Raw genomic sequence first — 19228 nt, 5'->3', positions numbered from 1 at the left:
TGCATCTTGCCTCTTTACCACAGGATTACACATAGCTCTCCTTTATCAGTCTGGCTCCAAGATGTGCCCATATCCTGTGTATTCATAAAGACACAAAGGCTGTCCTGATTAGATGTTCCTCCATACACACATTGACATCCACCATGTGAAGGAAGGCCTTCTATTCTGTCTAATCTGGCTAACAAAGTAACAGTTCACATGATATATAAAGAATAAACCTAACAAGTCCCACTGCACTGCAGATATATTAGAATCTGTCCTTATATTGTAGCGAAATCCATATACACAGTAACAGATACAAACCTTTAGATAAATTAAACACAACAGCCACATATCTGATTTAATAACCATTAAAACAACTATTTTCATTAATTTCAGACAGAACTATTCACATACTTGTATTATATTAAGCTGAACTTCCAATATTCACCACTGTTCGGGCTAAGTACCATTTTCTCTGATCATGGAGCAGCCAGCTTGCTTGGTCTTGCAATGAATCATTGGAAAACCAAGGATAGCGATGATACATCAGACCCAACCTTCAAATCAGGCGAAAAGAAGGATGCATTTGTAGGCAGCATAATGAGGAGTCTTGGAATCCGACCAGACCTCGGCGCCGCACTATGACATAATCGTATTTCGAATCTGGCCTTCGGAGGATGCAGCCCATAATGTTGAACAGAGCACAAATGCATTTTTGCCTCATATGCAAATGAGGAAGGGCTGCGTCTTAGAGAGTAAACTTCTGATATTATTTATGAGATATATTAATTTATGTCTCACTGTATAATATAATTTCTACCTACATTTATTTATTTATTGTATTTTGGTGGGCAATTAATTATATGCTTATTTATTTACTGAGCATTTATTTATTTCTGTATTTATTTTTAAATATGGCAGAGCTGGTCCTCCATACAATGCGACGCATACTTTTCGTGTTTATTTCTGGATCTAAAATACTGTACTAAAATAACCATTTAAAATAAATTAAAAATGTATAGCCAATAAGGTCGACACTTTCTTACCAATAAATAAAAAAGCGTTTCAAATTGTATGAAAAGTAGCACTGACAGACGGAAATGACGTATTGCCAAACGGAAATGACGCTTATGGTGTTTTGTTGACATTTGTTTGTGAAAGGCAAAAAAAAAACAGTAAGCACGCGTACGGGATCGCTAATATTTCCTGGGAACCAAGTAACAGATAAGCTGAAGTACTAGCAATAGTTACAAAAACTAGCTGGATGGATTAAATGAAATCGTTTAAAGACTTCTCCTTTGACCGAGTCTGAGAGCAGATCAGGATCAGCATAGCCACAGAGCAGGTCGGGAACAAAACAAACCGTGTCACCCTGACTACTCAGGGGCTGATCGTCTACAAGCTAAACCCGGCGGCTCCCACACTCTCGGTTTCATCTGTTAGCTTTTCTAAACGCTGCTAACCTTCAATACTAAAACAACAAAGCGAAATCACGTTAAATCATTACGTCACAACGTCAAATCATTGTGATTTTGGGTTATACAAGCAGTATCGGTCAGACTAGCTAGTTAGCTATCTAATGTTAGCCTTTCTTACCCTTTTTTGAGCTGCTTGGGATGCTTATTAGCTACATAATGTAGCCGTGATTTGCGCCCCCAGTTCGTTTGGTGTAGTGTTTACTAAAAACAGTTGGGTGACTGAAGAATGAAGCACAATGGCTAACTTTGAAGCCTATCAGGAGTATCAGAGGATTGAGGATTACGAGGAAGACTCTCCACCAGGGGAAGAGGACTTACTGGTGCATGTGCCTGAAAGTTTGAAAGGTAAACACAATGGTATTGATACAGGTTGGGCATACATTTGCCCTACTTTAGTGATCTAAAAAGGACTGGATGCAGCTGTTTTAACACATGGATGATGCGTGTTTCCATTTTTGTTCCAGATTCATGGCACCATATCAAGAACTTGGATAACTTCTTTACAAGAATATCCTTTGAAATCACGTCTTGCTAAATCAGTAGTTGCTGTGGAAGTGTTGTGTAATGTTTACTGCAGGCAGATTGCAAAACAAGTGGCTTCATGGAATAGATATGAACAGGTAACCTGCTCTAGCCCACAGAAGAGCTCATAACAAACCATCCAACAAACCACATGGTCTCAAATTTATCTTAGTCACCTCTTAAAGTATTACTTTCAGAGTCATTTTTCTGGATATTCTTTTTTTTACTTCTACTTGGGTAATATATCCTTATTAGGGCTGGGTATTTTTGCCAAAGTCCTGAATCTCTTCGATTTTGATTCATACAGTTCTAAATCGATTAATTTCGATTCGATCTGTTTTTACAATAATGAAAGTGGTTCAACTGTGTTTCAAAATACTCACGTATTTTATTTGTTCCTGTCATATTAAACACAAAGTGCAAACTTGTAAATCAGACAGTTTAAACTTGAGATGTGAACAAAACTGTCTCAAAAGTTCAAAATTGTTTGTGAAAAGTGAAAAAGCCTCACTCCAGCAAGCAGACCTGACACAGCAGGGACACAGCAGACATGGATGAGCTGCATTATCTTCACTGCACAAACCATATTTGCAGTGTTGTCTGTAAATATTACAGGGTGTTTGCTGGTCAGCCTTCATTTGTTAATGTCTTCAATTAACCTATTGGCTATATTTGCAGCTGTCTGGCTTGAAGTATTTTGAGTGCATCTTTCCTGCTCATTTGAATGTCAATGTCACGCACATCACTATAAAACTAATCGATCTCATTCCCTAGACATTGATTTTGCAAAAATGTAAAGGAAACGATTCCAAATCGATTAAATCGATTTTTTTACCCAGCCCTAATCCTTACAGGATATTATTATTCTTACTTGAATTAAACTCTTTGCAAATCAATAGTTAGACATAAGAGAAATACTGATCAAAATTTTAAAAAGACCTCCTGCATACTGTCCAACTTGCAAGAGAATAAATTTAGTTGCAACAATTGATCAGGCAAAATCATGTGCGGGAATCCTCTTTAAATTAAATCTTTCTTGCATAAAATGTTTGGCTACTTTATACACTGTGAGTAACTTCACTGAATAGCAAAAACGCTTACTTAAGAAAAAACATCCTCCAGACACAGTTATTGCTTATACTAAAATATGTTTTTTTTATTTTGGTATAAAAGCTTATTTTATGTCTTGTAAACATACCATGAAGTTTGGAGGTTAAGCTAATATTCAGTAAGGAGTAAATAGTGTCACTAGTGACTAAAGGTATGTCACGATTTATACGGAAATGAATTTGATTAGGAAAAAATGTATTGTTATAATTTATTATTCTCAATTATATTATTTTAAGATGTTATCATGATAAAATTTGACAGGAAGTATTTCGATAGACAGTAATATTGTTTGAATCCAAAGCACTTTCACATTCTAGCGGTTGTGTTTAGCTTTGAAACCAGTTCCATCTGTTTTTCTAAATCTTAACTAGCTTTTCTCTGGCTTGGTACCCCTCAGTCACACCAGTGCAATTGATTTATGTGACTAACCTATGTGAGGGACCACTTACGGGTAGATATTGTTTTTTTCTTAAATGTAATGTTGTATTTGGGTAAAAAAAAAAAACTGACTAAAGAAATAGATATTTAGAAAAAGGCCAATTTCTCTACCTGATAAAGTCAGTTTATAAGCAATCAAAACTGGTATTAGATGGCAAAGGTCTGAAATGACCTGGGCCCAAAGGTAACCTCCTCTACCTTACAGAGGAAGGAAAACACATCCACCACAAACCATACAGTCTAAAATTATGGGATTTGCTTGTCTACTTTGGTATTTATGGATGTTTTTTTTTTAGGTTGTTTTTTTTTTATTTCCTACTTTTTGTTTTTCAGTGATATTTCTTTTCTTTTGGTGGAAAATGCATTTTTGTTGTTTTTCTTTTCCCTTTTCAGAATGTACACAATCTGACCCCTATATTAGTATCTATTCATCTTTTTACATTAGCTGTCTTTAAACAATCCCCTACAGGGATTTCAAGATTGAATCAGCAATGTCCCCCAAATACCACTACTAGCAATATTCAAATTAGATATTAAAATACTCTGATGTGTTTCTCCCATTAATTACATGTGTATAAAGGAAGAAATCATTTGTTTTCTACAAATGCATCAACTAAATGTCTGCACTTTGCTCTTTCTGGAGCTGAATACAGATCAGATAGATTATTCCTATCTTATTATTCCTTCACTTTCCAATGTGACACCGTTTTTGTTTAGTTTTTTTTTTTGTATTAAAGGCATGATGAAAAGAAAAGGACAGCAATTTGATCAGTCTGATTTTAAACAGGCACTGCTAGAAAGAAACTAGATTGTACATTTCTATTGTATGTATTTATACCATATCATGTCTATGTTTTGATCAGTCAGTTTGATTATATGTTTGTTGTAGAGTACCGTTTCAGATTTTCCTTAACCAGTCCGTTCACATCTACCACTTCCATCAAAAGAATGGCTTTGCCTGTATGATGTTGTCAGAATGTTTTGAACTCATGTAAGTATGGAGTTGTAAATATACATGTAAGATGCAGCTTGGGGCACAGTGACATACTTTTATCAAAAAGAACACCCTTGTATTCAGTTAAAATAGCAGCGCTTTGTGACCCTGGTGTTCTGTTATTTTATGACGAGAAGTGACTGTCACATGCTTTTATGGGAACAAGTTCGGTCTTCTACTCATTTATGAAAGGATGCATGATTGTGAAAGAAAACAGTTCTTTCTATAGGTGCTCTAAAATTCTGTCCTTATTTAATATTTAAGCTTTTATCTGGAGACAACACCTTCTCTGTGGTAGAAAGTCTTAAAATATCTATATTTTAATGCAGTAGCATCATTTCTCTAAAGAGAGATTAAGCAAAATCCAGCCTTTAATATAATAATCTGAAATCTCAGTTTAGAATTGTCTAAAAAAATAAATATAACCAAATGTTTATTTATATATTTGTCTGCAAACTTTAAATTACTAATCTCTTTTCACTCAGGCTAGGTACAATGTGACCCATGGGCCATATTTTCTTAGCTACCATCAAAAATTGGTAAGACAAGGGAGCATGTCATTCAGGTGGAATAGTTTTGTGTGAGGAATATTCAATCGAACCATATTTACTGTCATAAAAAAAATAAACCATTTTAAATTGATAAGATAGTAGCAAAAAGGGCCGGACAAGGACTTAACAGTCATGGTAAAGAAGGGAATCAATCTCCTAAGATCACCTTTAGGGATTCTCCTCATCTGAATATGCTATCCCTATAATTACATTATGGTATTAATGTAATGTCTTTATCAAACCTGCATGTTAGCCTAGCATGCTGCAGGTACTCATTGGATGCTTGGAGTTTATTTGCAAACTGATATCCAGGAGAGGGGAGTGCTGGACTAGTGGTTAGGGCATAGAGCTTTGAATCCTGAGGTTGTGAGTTTGACCCCAGACCCACAGACTGTGACTCTGGCTCCCTGAGCAAGACCCTTAACCCCATACTGCTCCCCGTGCCGCAAAATGGCAGTCCACTGCTCCCCAAGGGGATCATTGCTCTGTACTTGTGATAGTGTAATGCAATAAAAAAAAAGCAAGCTGGAAAAGAATTAATTAACATAATCATTAATAACTTCTTGTGGCTTTATAATAGTTTGAAATTAGATGCAGCGTAATGAATTAGTATGAAAGCCAATAGCACTCTTTTTTTACCCTTGCAGTCAGTTTCTCTTCGTTGTCACATTCACTACATTCCTGGTCAACTGTGTGGAGTATGACATCCTTTTTGCCAATCGAGCAGTGAACCACACCGGGCAAGGCCAGAACCCTTTTGAGAGAAACAAAGTGACTCTTCCAGATGCCATCTTACCGAGCCAGCAGTGCACACAGAGGTACAGATTTTGTTGCAGAAATGAAAAGTACTTTAATCTGTTTCATTCACATTAAGTCATATCATCAGAGGCTGTCATGCCATTTCAGCCAGTCTGATGAGATGCTTTGTTCTCGTGCCGAGTGCAGAATTAGAGGCAGGCCTTTGGAGAGTTTCTTTTGTCAGACTCTTCACAGCTGCTCTGCCTAATATAGTTGCGATTAAACAATGGGAGTTTTATGGGGCTGAAATAGTTGTGGCTGTAGATTGCAAGATACAGTCAGTATCTTTAGACAGGAATATTGAACAGAAGCCTATTTAGCTCCACTTTATAGGGATTAGTTGAATAAGGAAAGCTTAACAATTAGTTATTTAATGTAATGCTGCCAAAGTCAAGAACTGAGACTTTATTCTAATGAAATAATATTGGTATTGATATTTATACACAGTGTTGTTGTTTAAAGTTGAATTTAAAGACGTTAAATTTAAAATGGATTTATCCCAGTTTAAATGAAATTCACCAAGTCATTGTTTATTTGGACTAATGCAATTTCTTCATAGATTGATTATTTTACGCTTTTGTGTTGTTGTTTTTTTTAAGCTTGACAGCATTTAAGATGGAAATTTGTCATGAAAGATGTTAGTGGAACTGCCCAGACATGCTTCAGAGAAGCAGCCAGTGTAACTGATAGCTTCGCTGTGTGGTACGACCGAGTGACTAAGATACTGACGAGCTGACTACCACATGACACATTGCTACCTGGCTTTGAAAGAGACCCCCCATCGTCCCCACCCCACCCCCCACCCCACCAAACCTGTGCTGTCACATTTCCTTTCTGTGTAGCATCAGCCTATCCTGCTCCTGTGGGTCACTTGTCATCTTTTCGAGCTTCAGTCTAACTTCGGCTCAAAAGTTGTTTATGTCAAAGTCAGTGACGTCGAACCACACAGCGCTCCACTTTAAGAACAGCTTGTCCCTCAGTTAAGAGTCTCTCTCTGTCCTCTTCATAACGCCTATCTAATTTCACATTTGAAGAGCGTTGAACACATGTGCACCGAGGATCGTTATTGCAGTTCATTCCTCCTTTAAAGGGACCTTGACTGAGACCATGTTGTAAAATGTTTCATAATAGCATGAATACGATCTGTTTATTGAAAGTATGCAGAAAATATTCAGATTCAGACGGCTATAAATACAAAAAAAAAGCTCTCTTTAAAGTGAAACCCTACAGTTCATGTCGTGTGGATAATATATCTACCTCCATCCAGCTGTTTTAAGAATAAGCTGTTTGGCACTTCCTGACTGTAATTTTAAACTGCTTTATCTCATTAAAAAGGATCTTGAAATATGTTTTTGTTTGTAAAAAAAAAATTACTTTCTTTGGGTTTTTTTTTTTTAAAGCTACAGTGTGTAATAATTACAGGGATATACAGTCAGAAATGTAATATATTATACATAACTATGTTATTTATCATCATCTACGAGCTCAGCCTCTTAACCTTAATATTTGCGTTGCCTTAGAATTCGTTATTTATAATTACATAGGAGCTGGTCTCGCAGCCATGGAGGCAGACATCTTTGCGCTACGGCAGCGCAGAGCCAACAAACTAGCGATTGCGAGATCGCCCATTACGCTTGAAAGTAACTACGGCAAGTTGAGAGAGATGAACTGAGACGGTACTGAACAATAGATGGCAGTATTAAAATTATCTATGTAAACAAACCTCATCACTTGAGAAGGTAGGTGATGCGGACGTCGTGGAAGACATTTTGTCCCGTAACGCTCGCCATACTGTTGGGGGAGGAGAAGCGGTGGGGGGGGGGGGGATGTTCATGTTGCTGCAGTCTGCAGTCTGGACGTTGGATGTCGCTGAAAATTATACACTGTAGCTTTAAAGAAGTGATTTCTTATCTACTATATATGTCTTTTTTTTGTGAAGGAAAACTGTGGCTAACCAGCAGTGCACAGCAACAGGTGGGGGAGGGCTGATGCTTTCCTACTTTAGGCTCCAACCCATAAAACTCTGGTTGTTTCATAATTTTATCTAGAAGACCTTTTGTTATATTTATTTATATATATATATATATATATATATATATATATATATATATATATATATATATATATATATATATATATATATATATAAAATCAATATCATGATTTCTATTTTTCTTTTTTTTATGTATTATTTTGTTAATTTCAATTTCTTTTAATGGAAGTTGATGCTTTTTTCTGTCTTTAATTTAAGGGTATGTAAACTTTTAGGCACAACTGTATTAGAAAGGTCTTGGAGTCTGAAAGTGCTTTTTTCTTTTCTTTTAGGATACAAGAGGACAGTTGGATCATTTTTCTTCTTATCATGGCCGCCACCTTCTGGATCTATCGTCTTGTTAAAGTCTTTTGCAACGTTATGAGCTACTGGGAGATCAGACAGTTCTACATCAAAGCACTGAAGATTAAGATGGTAGGAATACCACTTAATGAACCCTCCTAAGATCTGCTGCAGTAAATAAACTTTGTATTATTCTTCTCATCGGTTTCTTTATTTTGTTTTCTTCCTTTTTCCTGTCAGGATGAACTATGCAACTTTACATGGCAGGAAGTCCAAGATCGGCTCATCAATTTGCAGAGGGAACAGCAGATGTGCATTCACAAGAAAGAGCTGACAGAGCTTGACATCTATCACCGCATCCTGCGTTTTAAGAACTACATGGTGGCAATGATAAACAAATCGTTGCTGCCAGTGCATCTGCAGCTCCCCCTGCTGGGCAATGTGGTCTTCTTAACCCAAGGCCTCAAGTACAATTTTGAGCTTATCCTGTTTTGGGGCCCCGGGTCTCTGTTTCAGAACAAATGGAACCTGCACCCCAAGTACAAACGCAGTGGAAATCGCCTTGAGCTAGCCCAGAACCTCAGCAGAGTGATCCTTTTGATAGGAGTAGCCAATCTGCTGCTGTGTCCTTTCATCTTGGTGTGGCAGGTGCTGTATGCATTCTTCAGTTACACTGAAGTGATCCGCAGGGAACCCGGAAGCCTGGGCGCACGTCGCTGGTCCCTTTATGGCCGTTTATACCTGCGGCACTTCAATGAGCTGAACCATGAGTTGCATGGACGATTGGGTCGTGGCTACAAGCCCACTTCCAAATACATGAACTCCTTCACATCACCGCTGCTGACTGTGCTCGCTAAGAACGTTGCTTTTTTCTCAGGGTCGGTGCTGGCTGTTCTCATTGCACTGACCGTCTATGATGAGGACGTTCTCACAGTGCAGCACATCCTGACCGCTATTACTGTGCTTGGTGTGGTTATCACCATAACCAGGTAAGTTGTTGGCATTTCTTTTTGTTTGTGGATGCAACACTTGCAGAATGATTATCAGCCAGAACACTTGCTATGCTATATCTTGTATATCATCCTAACATACATACACACAATACTAGGTGCCTTGAATTGACCTAACAATTATTTTTGTCTCTTAATGTAACTTTCATAGTCTGATAATCTACTTAGTTTAAATGTAAAGATTATTATGTTTTTTTCCAACTCCCATTTTCTCAATATACCTACAATGACTATCAGAAGTATTCATACAACATTAGTTAATATTTTACTATTTTATAAACACAAAGTTTGATTTCTTTATTGAAACGTGAACAAACTGAAAAAAAATAATAAGGTGAAATGGAAAGACTGAAATGTTTAATTTTGTCCATACTCCTCCATAACATCCAATGCAACCAGTGGCCTTTAGAAGTCACATTTTTAGTAAATAGAGTCTGTGAATAGGTAATAATCCAGATGCTCTGTAAAGACGTCAGATGGTGGTTAGAGAACTTTGTGAGAACAAAATGCATTAATAATTACAAGGAAAACACCAGACAGGTTAGAGATAGAGTTTTAAAGCTGTGCTCAGTGGCCAAAAGTTAACCTCACCTTCTGAACACCACATTCCCAATGTAGAAGATGGTGCTGGTAGTAGCATGGTGTGGGGAAGCTTTTCTGGCTGTGAAATATTTCAGACTCCAACATATGTCCAACAGAAACAACAGTCCTAAACACACAGCCAGGGCAGCAATTGATGGATTCAGATCAATACATATTAATAGTAACTATTCCATTAGAATCTCATAGTTACAACCTCCAGCTGAATTCAGTTGGGGTTTTGGGACAAGATTTGAAAATGGTCATAAAACCCTGTTCAGCCTGACTAAGCTTGAGGTAGTTTGCAAAAGTAGCTTTTTTATTTTGGGTTTTCATATCTTGTCGATACATACTGACTGTTTTACCCCTGGCTGCCCGCATCAAATTAAAGTCCCCGATGCTAGCCTACAAAGTGGTACAGCACACGTCTAATTGAATCCTCTTGCAAAGGCTTATGTCACAACTCCGTCACTGCGGTTATCAAGTGATTGTCGTCTAGCAGTTCCCACACCACGCTTAAGGCAATCCAGACTGTTTTCATGGGTTGTTCCAAGATGGTGGAATGACCTACTAAGCGCTACAAGAACAGCAACATCCCTTTCTATCTTTAGGAAACTCTTAAAGACCAACCTCTTCAAAGAGCATCTCTTATCCTAACTCTTACCCATACCTCTCTAACCCTCTACTACTTTTTCTGCACTTTCCTCTCTCTCTCTCTTAGCTGTCACCACTGATTCTGGCGGGGGTTTTCCTCTAGAGAGCTTATTGTCACATTGATGATAACTTTAAAATTGTGTCTACTTCGTAATATGCTTTGGATAAAAGCATCTACTAAATGCATAAACATACTGTTATAATGAGTGTTTTTACACAGGATTGACTTAGGGGCTGAATACCATTCAAAAGCAGCATTTATGTTGATATGTTTAAAAAAACGAGTTTCATTTCTCCTCCATTTCACAACTCCATTCTACTTAGCCTCTGTGTATTACATAAAATGACAATATAATAAGCTTAAGTTTGTTGTTGTAGCATGAAAGTAATGACTACCTGTGTAATCCACTGTTTTTCAGACAGCTTATTTGAACATTTTCATACTTTTTTTTTTACACAAGGTCTTTCATCCCAGACGAACATATGGTTTGGTGTCCGGAGCAGCTTCTGCAGTGCGTGCTGGCTCATATCCACTACATGCCAGACCACTGGAGAGGGAACGCAAACAAGAGCGAGACCCGTGACGAGGTGGCACAGCTGTTCCAATACAAAGCGGTGGGGAGAACCATAGATCGGAAGACATGAATCACTATTAAACCGAACTGGATTCTTTTTCCATGATTGTTAACCAAGATTTATAAAAAGGATAATTCTCTCTAAAATACCACTATTGATACATTTTGTTACGTTGGAATTAATTGGTGTCTCTGTGTTTACCTTAGGTGTTCATTTTGGAGGAGCTTTTAAGCCCTATTGTTACTCCTTTCATCCTTATTTTCCTCTTGAGAAACAAATCCCTGGAAATCATTGACTTCTTCAGGAACTTCACTGTTGAAGTGGTCGGAGTTGGGGATATCTGCTCCTTTGCTCAGATGGATATCAGGCGCCATGGAAACCCAACCGTAAGACTTTTTGAACCTTTATGACAGAATTGAGGCCAGTAGATTTAGGAAAACTATAATACTATTTATGTTTTATTTGTTCATACTCATACTTTTGCAGTGGATGTCAGAGGGCCAGACAGAGGCGTCCGTATATCAGCAGGCTGAAAATGGCAAAACGGAGTTGTCCCTCATGCATTTCACCATAAAGAACCCCCATTGGCAGCCGCCTCAGGAGAGCTCCTTGTTTATCAGCCACTTAAAGGAGAAGGTGCAACATGATGCACAGGGGGGGCCTTCAACACAGCTGCTGCTCTCAGAGGCCCCTCTGTGCACCTCGCTTCAATCCAACGAGTCTGGCACTGGGGTAAGAAGCCTAATGTTGATATCATTTATGTAGGATCCATAATATATGGAATTGTTCTTAATACCCTCTCTATTCGGTTCATTTTCAGCCTGAAAATCTTTTAGCCAGTGTTCTGGCCCACCCCATCCTTACTGCATCTGGATTACAAGGACGAGACCATCGCTTCATCCCACCAAGCTCTGCTGCTTCGGCTGCAGCCAGTGTCCTGGCCTCTCTGTCCTCCTCCCATCACGCACATCCAGGTCGCAGCCGCCCCCATGGCCTTCTGCCCTCCTCCGTCTACCCTGAGACCACCATGTACCACAGCGATCGCACCATCATCAACAGGTACGTAAAGACATGAGACGGTAACGTTGCAGTAGGTTCTTAAATATGTTCTCTTGAAACTCGTACACAGATTAAGAAGTAAAACACACACTCTCTTACAGCATGTCTCACAGTGACTCTCACATCCGGAGCAATGCGCTGCACTCAGAGTTCGCCTCAGCAGAGATGAGCCTCCATGCCATTTACATGCATGAGGTAATATCTGGATGTTTTATGTTCATACGTACACCTGCTGCACTGCATTACAGTTACTCGACCTGAATATTGATCTGCTCTGTATTGCTTGTGTTTAAAAGTGAACTTTGTTTTTATGTCGTACCCTGACTAATCTTTGGTGTGTGTAGCTCCATCAGCAGAGCTCCCATCCACAGAGGACTTCAGGACAGTGGCAGACTTCAGTGCCAATGAGAGACCTTCACAGCAACACAGGTAATCAGATGTTTTCCAGAAGTGCCCCGAGAAATCAGCAGTCTAAGCAAAATCTGCTCATTTTCAGCCTATTTATTCCTGGTCTAACTGATTAGGGGTTGCTCTATAAGAGGACCAGTCCCCCTATAGAGCAACCAGGTAAGTGAAATCTTATTTTAAGGCCTTCTATTTCTGACAGTAATCTGGATTGCTGCTGTCCAGATTTAAGTCAGATGATCATATGATTCACACTACAATCGTTAGAGCTCTTGCAGTTTGGCCAGCTGACATGTGGCGCATTTGGCTTCCCATATTTATAGACTTCTGATGTCTGACATCTAGCTGACGTCCCCAGCTCTCTGCTTGTGTGTTCTTTATCATTTGTGTGATTGTTCGTTATTTAAACTTGAATTGAGGTTGGGATTTGGGGTGCTTTTTCATTGAGCTTTTCAGGTTTTACATTATGTTTGAGCTAAAAACAATCAACTCTGATAAGCTTCTCCTTAATCGATAATCATTAAGGGGATAAGCAGCGAGTTGCTTGGAAATAGATGACACAAGCACCTGCAGCTCATCCTCTGGCACGTTTCTCTTGCCTAGCAATTAGCCACCATGTTAAACAAGATATCCAGAAACTTATTGGCTCAATTCAAATACTTTAAATCTGTAAAGCCACAGCTTAAGTGTCCGTACCAGATTTAAGTCCATAAGCAGCTTCGATAAGTGCTATCCAAATAATGTTGGCAGTAATGAAGGAGTTAGGAGGAGGAAGTGTGAAGCTTACTGACACCAGTTCATTTATCATAGAGACCTCCTGATGTTCCTCGCTGCTAGAAGCTCAATCCTTTGCTTGAGAGGAAGCATACGCACAGCTCACTTCACAAAGCTTAACAAAATAAATTATTTCTTCATATGTTTTTGTGTGATACATGCATTTGTACGTAACTTCATATGTTTTGGGTTTTAAAATGGAGAGCTTCAGTTGTTTGTAACATTTGTGTAACTTTAGTTATTTATAGTTCTTTTCCGGAGGGCTGTAGTCCTAATTTTTCTGATAGCTCTGCAAAATATGAAGGGACAGGAGCTAGGAGCTACAGTTTGAGGTATTTTGATTGAGTCTGTCACTATAATAATAATAATAATTAATAGTAATTGAACTATATTGACCTCACATTGGAGAAATTGACCTCTGCATTTCACCCATCTACTTGGGGAGCAGAGGGCGGCCATCGTGGGGCACCCGGGGAGCAGTGCGGGATTAAGGTTCTTGCTCAGAGACCCAGAGTGGCAGTCTGTGGGAGTGGGGCTCGAACTCAGAACCGCTGGATTCCAAGCTCCTTGCCCTATGCACGAGGCCGCCACTCCCCACTATCCGATCTGTACCGGACGCCAATGCTGTACCATCAGCCCCTTTGCTGATGTGCAACCAGAAATTCATCTAGTTTACCATTAAATTATGTAATTACAGTACTGAAAAAAAGCTTTTTATAGCCTTAAATTACTAAAGCATACTGAAGTACATTGTATAAAATGGAGATAGACTGTTACATTAGCTGGCCTCTGCCAACATCTGCATGTATTCTTTAGTGCATTCAGCAGCCAGGCCTTGAGATCATGTGAGGCGATTGCATTTGGATTCCCTCCATCTGCTATCCATTGTTGTATTGGTTTGATTTGTTAATAAATGTTTCTTTCTTTTTGTTAAATTATGGCTTGTTTAACATTTTTTATCCTGGTGTCAATTTTATCATGTTACTGAAGGTAAAAAAAAAACAATATCAGCATCAAGAATTGGCCCAAAAATATTGGCAGTACATATCAGGTTCATAATAATTGGCATCAGTGAGGGACAAAATAAAAAAGCCTTTATCTTTCAATCATTACTATAAAATATTAATAACGACTTTGCTACGAGACGCAATGTGTTTACATTATTTTTGTTATATTGCTTGTCTGACATAATCATCAGACATGCTTAGAGTAGTTAGATTTTTAAAAAACAGACATGCCTGCTGGTCATTTAGACTGTGGGGGAGAACAGATATAAGTAAAACAGAATGTATTAAAAGACCATATTTTTGTTTAACATGCTGTGACTTGATCTAGGAGCCATACTCAGAGATATTGCTTACGCTAGAGCTCATCGCCAACAAAAGATGCTTTAAAATGTACGCACACTTTGTCTTATGGGACATCACGATGTAGCCAGACGATACTGGAATTGTCCGACCAACTTTAGGACTACGTAGTCTGCAAATGAGTTCACTGACTGACCGTGACTTTAAATAGCCACTTTGAAAGGGGGATACAAATCTGGTTGCTTGTAGGGGAATCTAGTGTACAGAGAACAGGTGCACTAAATGGTGTTTTTATTTATCTCACTCACTGAGAAAAAAATCTTCTAAAGCTAATTATCATAGCAGAACACAGGCCGTTAAAGGGAAACATTATAGATGTAATATAAGCAGATCATTTATCCAGACAAGGATGGATTAAAAATTAAAATTGCTTTTAAAAAAAGAAACCTAATTACGTGTTTACAGCATGTTATATCATCAAAGAGCACTTTAAAATAATCTAAAAGGCTGGTTTTAATTTTTTTTTTAAAGCTACCCTTTTTTTTTAAATCCGGAAATCAAATTGAAACAAAGAGAATACAACCAGAGTGTGTTTACAACAGATACAACCCTAATCGGCTGTTTATCTTCTTTTTAACCAGCTTTCCATTCACATGGTTGCCATAGTTCCAACATTTCCATGCCAGCCCCTGCCCACCTTGGTGGCTGGAAAGAGGAGGAGGAAGAAGAAGATCAGGAGATCAACAGTGGATCGACTCCAACAAAGGTCACGCCCCACAGTTCATGAAGTGCCTTTGTCATAAGGTATATGATCCCATTTCAGCTCTATTATATATTTTCTGGTGCTGCAACCCTCAGACTACATGCCTTTAATAATCTCTCTCTTTTTCTTTTAGTGTTTACATTTTTCTTTCATCGCTGAACATTGTGGCCTTATATGATCTTTGTGGAAGGTTTAAAAACATAATTTACTGTGGGAGGGGTCTTCAGACGAATAACCACTGTTTTTCTCACCTCTACGCCTCATCATGTCATATCAGGGAGTCTATGGCATCAGGGATTCCATACGTCTTCCATCATTTTTATCATGGTTTGATCATTAACTTGTACAGAACTCTTTCAAAAGTGTATAGCATAGCCTGCGTGAGATGTAAGCAGTTTTTTATGGTGACATTTAAAAAAAGCTCTTCCCAACTTCTGCTTTTATTCTATGCACACGGTTTCTCAAATACATGTGCATTAAAAATAGTTTTTAACGTATGACCATCTATACTACTAGATGACCATCTGACATCTGATCATTACAAAGCTGACTATGATTATGAAGAAAGGCTGACTATGATTCTCTTTAATAATAGAATATAAAACATCTTCTGACTTTATATAAACATGCTCTAATGTTGTTCTTTTGAGTTTTTGGGCCCTAAATGCAAATTTTGCTCAGTATTACTAGTTCAGGTGTTCAAATAATAATTTTAGTCTTTAAAATAAAAAAAGTATTCAGTATTCTTGCCACTGAAATCCTAGTTCAGACTGAAAATACCTGTTAGGTCAATTACTGCTAAACACATATTAGCTGTATTGCTTAATTATGTGTTTAAAAAAAAAAGTATTTCAATACCTGTTCTCTGTATTACCTCATTGGCAGTAAAGATGAAATTCTGCCGCAGTCAGTACCTCTGAAGTGTAAATATTTTTACACAACATAAATCATCTTTCAACTGCATTCAGATTTAAATTTTTAGCGCATTTAAATCCAAACTGTTTGATTTTCTTTCAATATTTGCAAAGCAGAAAAGATGAGCTTTCATAAATATTCAAGAATTGGGATCTTTTCTCCTGCATATCATATTAATATTTTACATTTGAACAATATCAGTTATCCCAGCATCAATGTGGAATATTTTCAGAGAGGCTGATTATGAATCTTAACTAAGGGCCTGATCCTCAAAGATTCTAAATAAGAGTCGCTAGAATGCATGCGCAACTTATTTTGTTTTTTTGTACGTGCAAAAAGTTGGCCTGCTGTGGATGATCTACAAAGATTGCAGCACAAATGTAAGACATACAAATCAGTTTGGTTGCGCCATTTAAAATCAGCAGACTCCGGGAACCAGTGGCTGTTTGAGAGCGGATGTAAAGGAAAGATGAGGTTCTAAGACATGGAGACGGAGGTTATAATGATAATTATAAAAAAAAAAAAATGATAAGATTGAATAATATTTATAGCGCACCTCCCATAGGAAGCCTATCCAAAAATGCTATGAACAAAAGTGAAAAAATAAAATGATATTAAATAAAAACCTTGTCTGCTGGTTGACACAGTTATATATTTTATGAAACTGAGGGGGGGAAAAGAAAGCTCTGTTACAACAAGTAAAAGATTAAAACTTTCACCTCCCTCTACCCATGTCTCTTTGAAGTCTCTTTTTATTTTATTTTTATTTTATTTTTCATTTTTTTATGAATATGTCACGATTCCTTCTGGTTAATTGTAAGAAGATTGTCTGCCTCTGCATTAATATGTGCCGGCCTGTGTAGACAGCTTTTCTTTAATAATCTTATACTATGTGTATTATTTATGATGGTCTAAAGATGTTATTCACAGAATCTGGCTTTGTAAGAATCCCTCTTTTGTGGCCAAAATGACTGCAGATATTTTTACCTCCTATAGTTTGTAACTGAGGTTTTATATTACTAAAAAAAGATGCAAAAACTGCAACCGCAGTTGACTTTTCAGTTTGGAAAATTGCATTGCATTTGGTAAATACTTACATTGGCCTATCCCATAGAATATCATCTGCATATGAATGAAAGCACACTTGCAAAAAAAAAAAAAAAGGTTTCTCCTTTGAAGATCTGCTCTGCACATACAAACAAGTTGGCACCTTTATTAAAACACCCTCTGAAGATCAGGCCCAATTGTGTTAAAGTTCCTCTTAAACTTGATTGTTTAAAAGTAAAAGATTTATCTCTAGAGTCTACATCTTTTATTAGCTTTAAGAATATTTATTATTTTTCCTTCCCCAAATATTTAAATGATGAAAGCGTACATGTATAATTAGAAAATAAAAAATTTTTGGACAAAAAATGTTCAAAAAACTTGAATCCCCATAATGGAGAACATTGTTTGGATTATATTACTCTCTTTAACCAACACAGCGACCTGCATGATGTCACATCAATGATGGTTTCCAATAAAAAATTAGCATGTGACGTATATTCATCCCCCACGCACGGAAAATACTCTGCCTCAATCACATTAGGTCACTAGTAATATCCACCTGCATGTGTTTTACATTCAAAGTGAATTTGAATTTTGAAGACACTGGAGCTGAGCTGTTTCTATAGAGGTAATACAACCTCAATTTATTGTTAGCCATTTATATCATAAGCAGTGCCTTAGTGATCCAGATTAGTATTTGCTTTTTTAGAGACTCATTGGATCTAAACAGTCCGTTCTACTTTTATAGACTTAGCAGCACATAGGATGTACTGTATGCACAGCAAGCTCATATGTGGATATAGTCTGAAGTAAGTGTGGATTCTGCTCGTACGAATAGCCCTTGTGTCATTCAGTTTCTATCTAGCAGCATGCTGCTTATTTAATGGTGTTTGGGTTTAATAACCTACAAATGCAGAAGTTTGATCATTTTTTAATGGGCAAACCTCATACCATCCTTTCTTATCCACTACACACCAGTCCAAATATTGCAGAGACTGGAACAAGGTGCTAAGGTTTTATCCAGTTGGTGAATTTTTGTGTTTTTCTTTTTGTTTTGTTTTTTGCTTGTTTCTTACAAAGGTTGGTTTTATTCTGTAAATTTGGCATTCTCGAACAAAGGAAACATGCCAAAAAGAACTTGTTTTCTGCACAGCTTTATTATTCATGTTTTCTTGTGATAGAGACTAATAAATCTTATTTTGAGTGTATTTAATCATTTGATGTGTGTGTGTGTGTGTGTGTGATGTTGAAATGTGTTCTTGAAATAAAGGAAAGCTTTCAATTTTCTCTGTTTCGATTTTTGTTTGTCAGTAATTACAAAGTTAAAGGTGTAGTTGAGAATGTTCTTTTTCCAGGTGGATCATCTAAATAAGTACTCCTCCTAATTGTCAAAGTTTCTGGGGATATGTTTACGTAAGGCCATCCTACGTGCTGGTCCCCATTTTGAGTCTGACATAATGGAAAAATAGCAAATCTTTTGGAAAGTAAGCTTGTATGATCGATGCAAACAGCAACTTTTAAACAGAGCTTGCTCAAGGAGAAGTGGGCTCCTCCATGCTCTCACATGTTTAATAGGGGTTCCCTCTCTGAAGCGGGTACAGGGTTGTGCATATGCATTTTTGTTTTTATGTGGCGAGTGTGGGACTCCTCAAAAATTTACTAAAATCCTCCACTATACTTTTAAGTTTAAACGGTTTTTGTTTAGAGCTTGATATTTTCCATAGACTTTCTCAATAATGCTCTCTCATGAAGGATTTTAAGTTTAATTCAATAAGCACAATGAAAAATCCTTGACTCTGCTATAATTCAAGCTTGTTGGAATAGTCCTTATTACAGCAGGTATAACAAATCCCACATAATAAATATAAGTAATGTATGTTTTACAGAGGAACAAAGTATTTGGCACCACCAGTAAAGATATTTAAAAGCTA

At 37.5% G+C, this 19228-nt stretch overlaps 1 protein-coding gene across 1 annotated transcript; it reads left to right on the top strand.

The window, feature by feature from the left end:
* Window positions 1–1109: 1109 nt before the first annotated feature.
* On the top strand, window positions 1110–18583 carry atg9b (autophagy related 9B). Its single transcript, XM_038301574.1, has 14 exons — window positions 1110–1805; window positions 1925–1968; window positions 4457–4521; window positions 5723–5893; window positions 8199–8340; window positions 8449–9197; window positions 10913–11066; window positions 11234–11413; window positions 11514–11759; window positions 11848–12086; window positions 12188–12281; window positions 12431–12515; window positions 15214–15376; window positions 15469–18583. Exons 1-13 carry the CDS (start codon window positions 1697–1699, stop codon window positions 15357–15359), a joined length of 2424 nt encoding a protein of 807 aa, XP_038157502.1. The 5' UTR covers window positions 1110–1696; the 3' UTR covers window positions 15360–15376; window positions 15469–18583.
* The last annotated feature ends 645 nt before the right edge of the window (window positions 18584–19228 follow it).

This window comes from Cyprinodon tularosa, unplaced genomic scaffold, assembly GCF_016077235.1.
Source record: "Cyprinodon tularosa strain WSP-4 unplaced genomic scaffold, ASM1607723v1 ctg47, whole genome shotgun sequence".
Classification (NCBI taxonomy): domain Eukaryota; kingdom Metazoa; phylum Chordata; class Actinopteri; order Cyprinodontiformes; family Cyprinodontidae; genus Cyprinodon; species Cyprinodon tularosa.
This window is presented reverse-complemented; position numbering and strand designations above follow the sequence as displayed.

Bases quoted from the DNA above. Each gene is read 5' to 3' on its own strand.
- atg9b (XM_038301574.1), top strand. From the start codon at position 1,697: ATGGCTAACTTTGAAGCCTATCAGGAGTATCAGAGGATTGAGGATTAC. The intron at 11,067-11,233 runs GTGGGGAGAACC...TGTTTACCTTAG, and splicing joins AGCTGTTCCAATACAAAGCG to GTGTTCATTTTGGAGGAGCT. The intron at 12,516-15,213 runs GTAATCAGATGT...CTTTTTAACCAG, and splicing joins AGACCTTCACAGCAACACAG to CTTTCCATTCACATGGTTGC.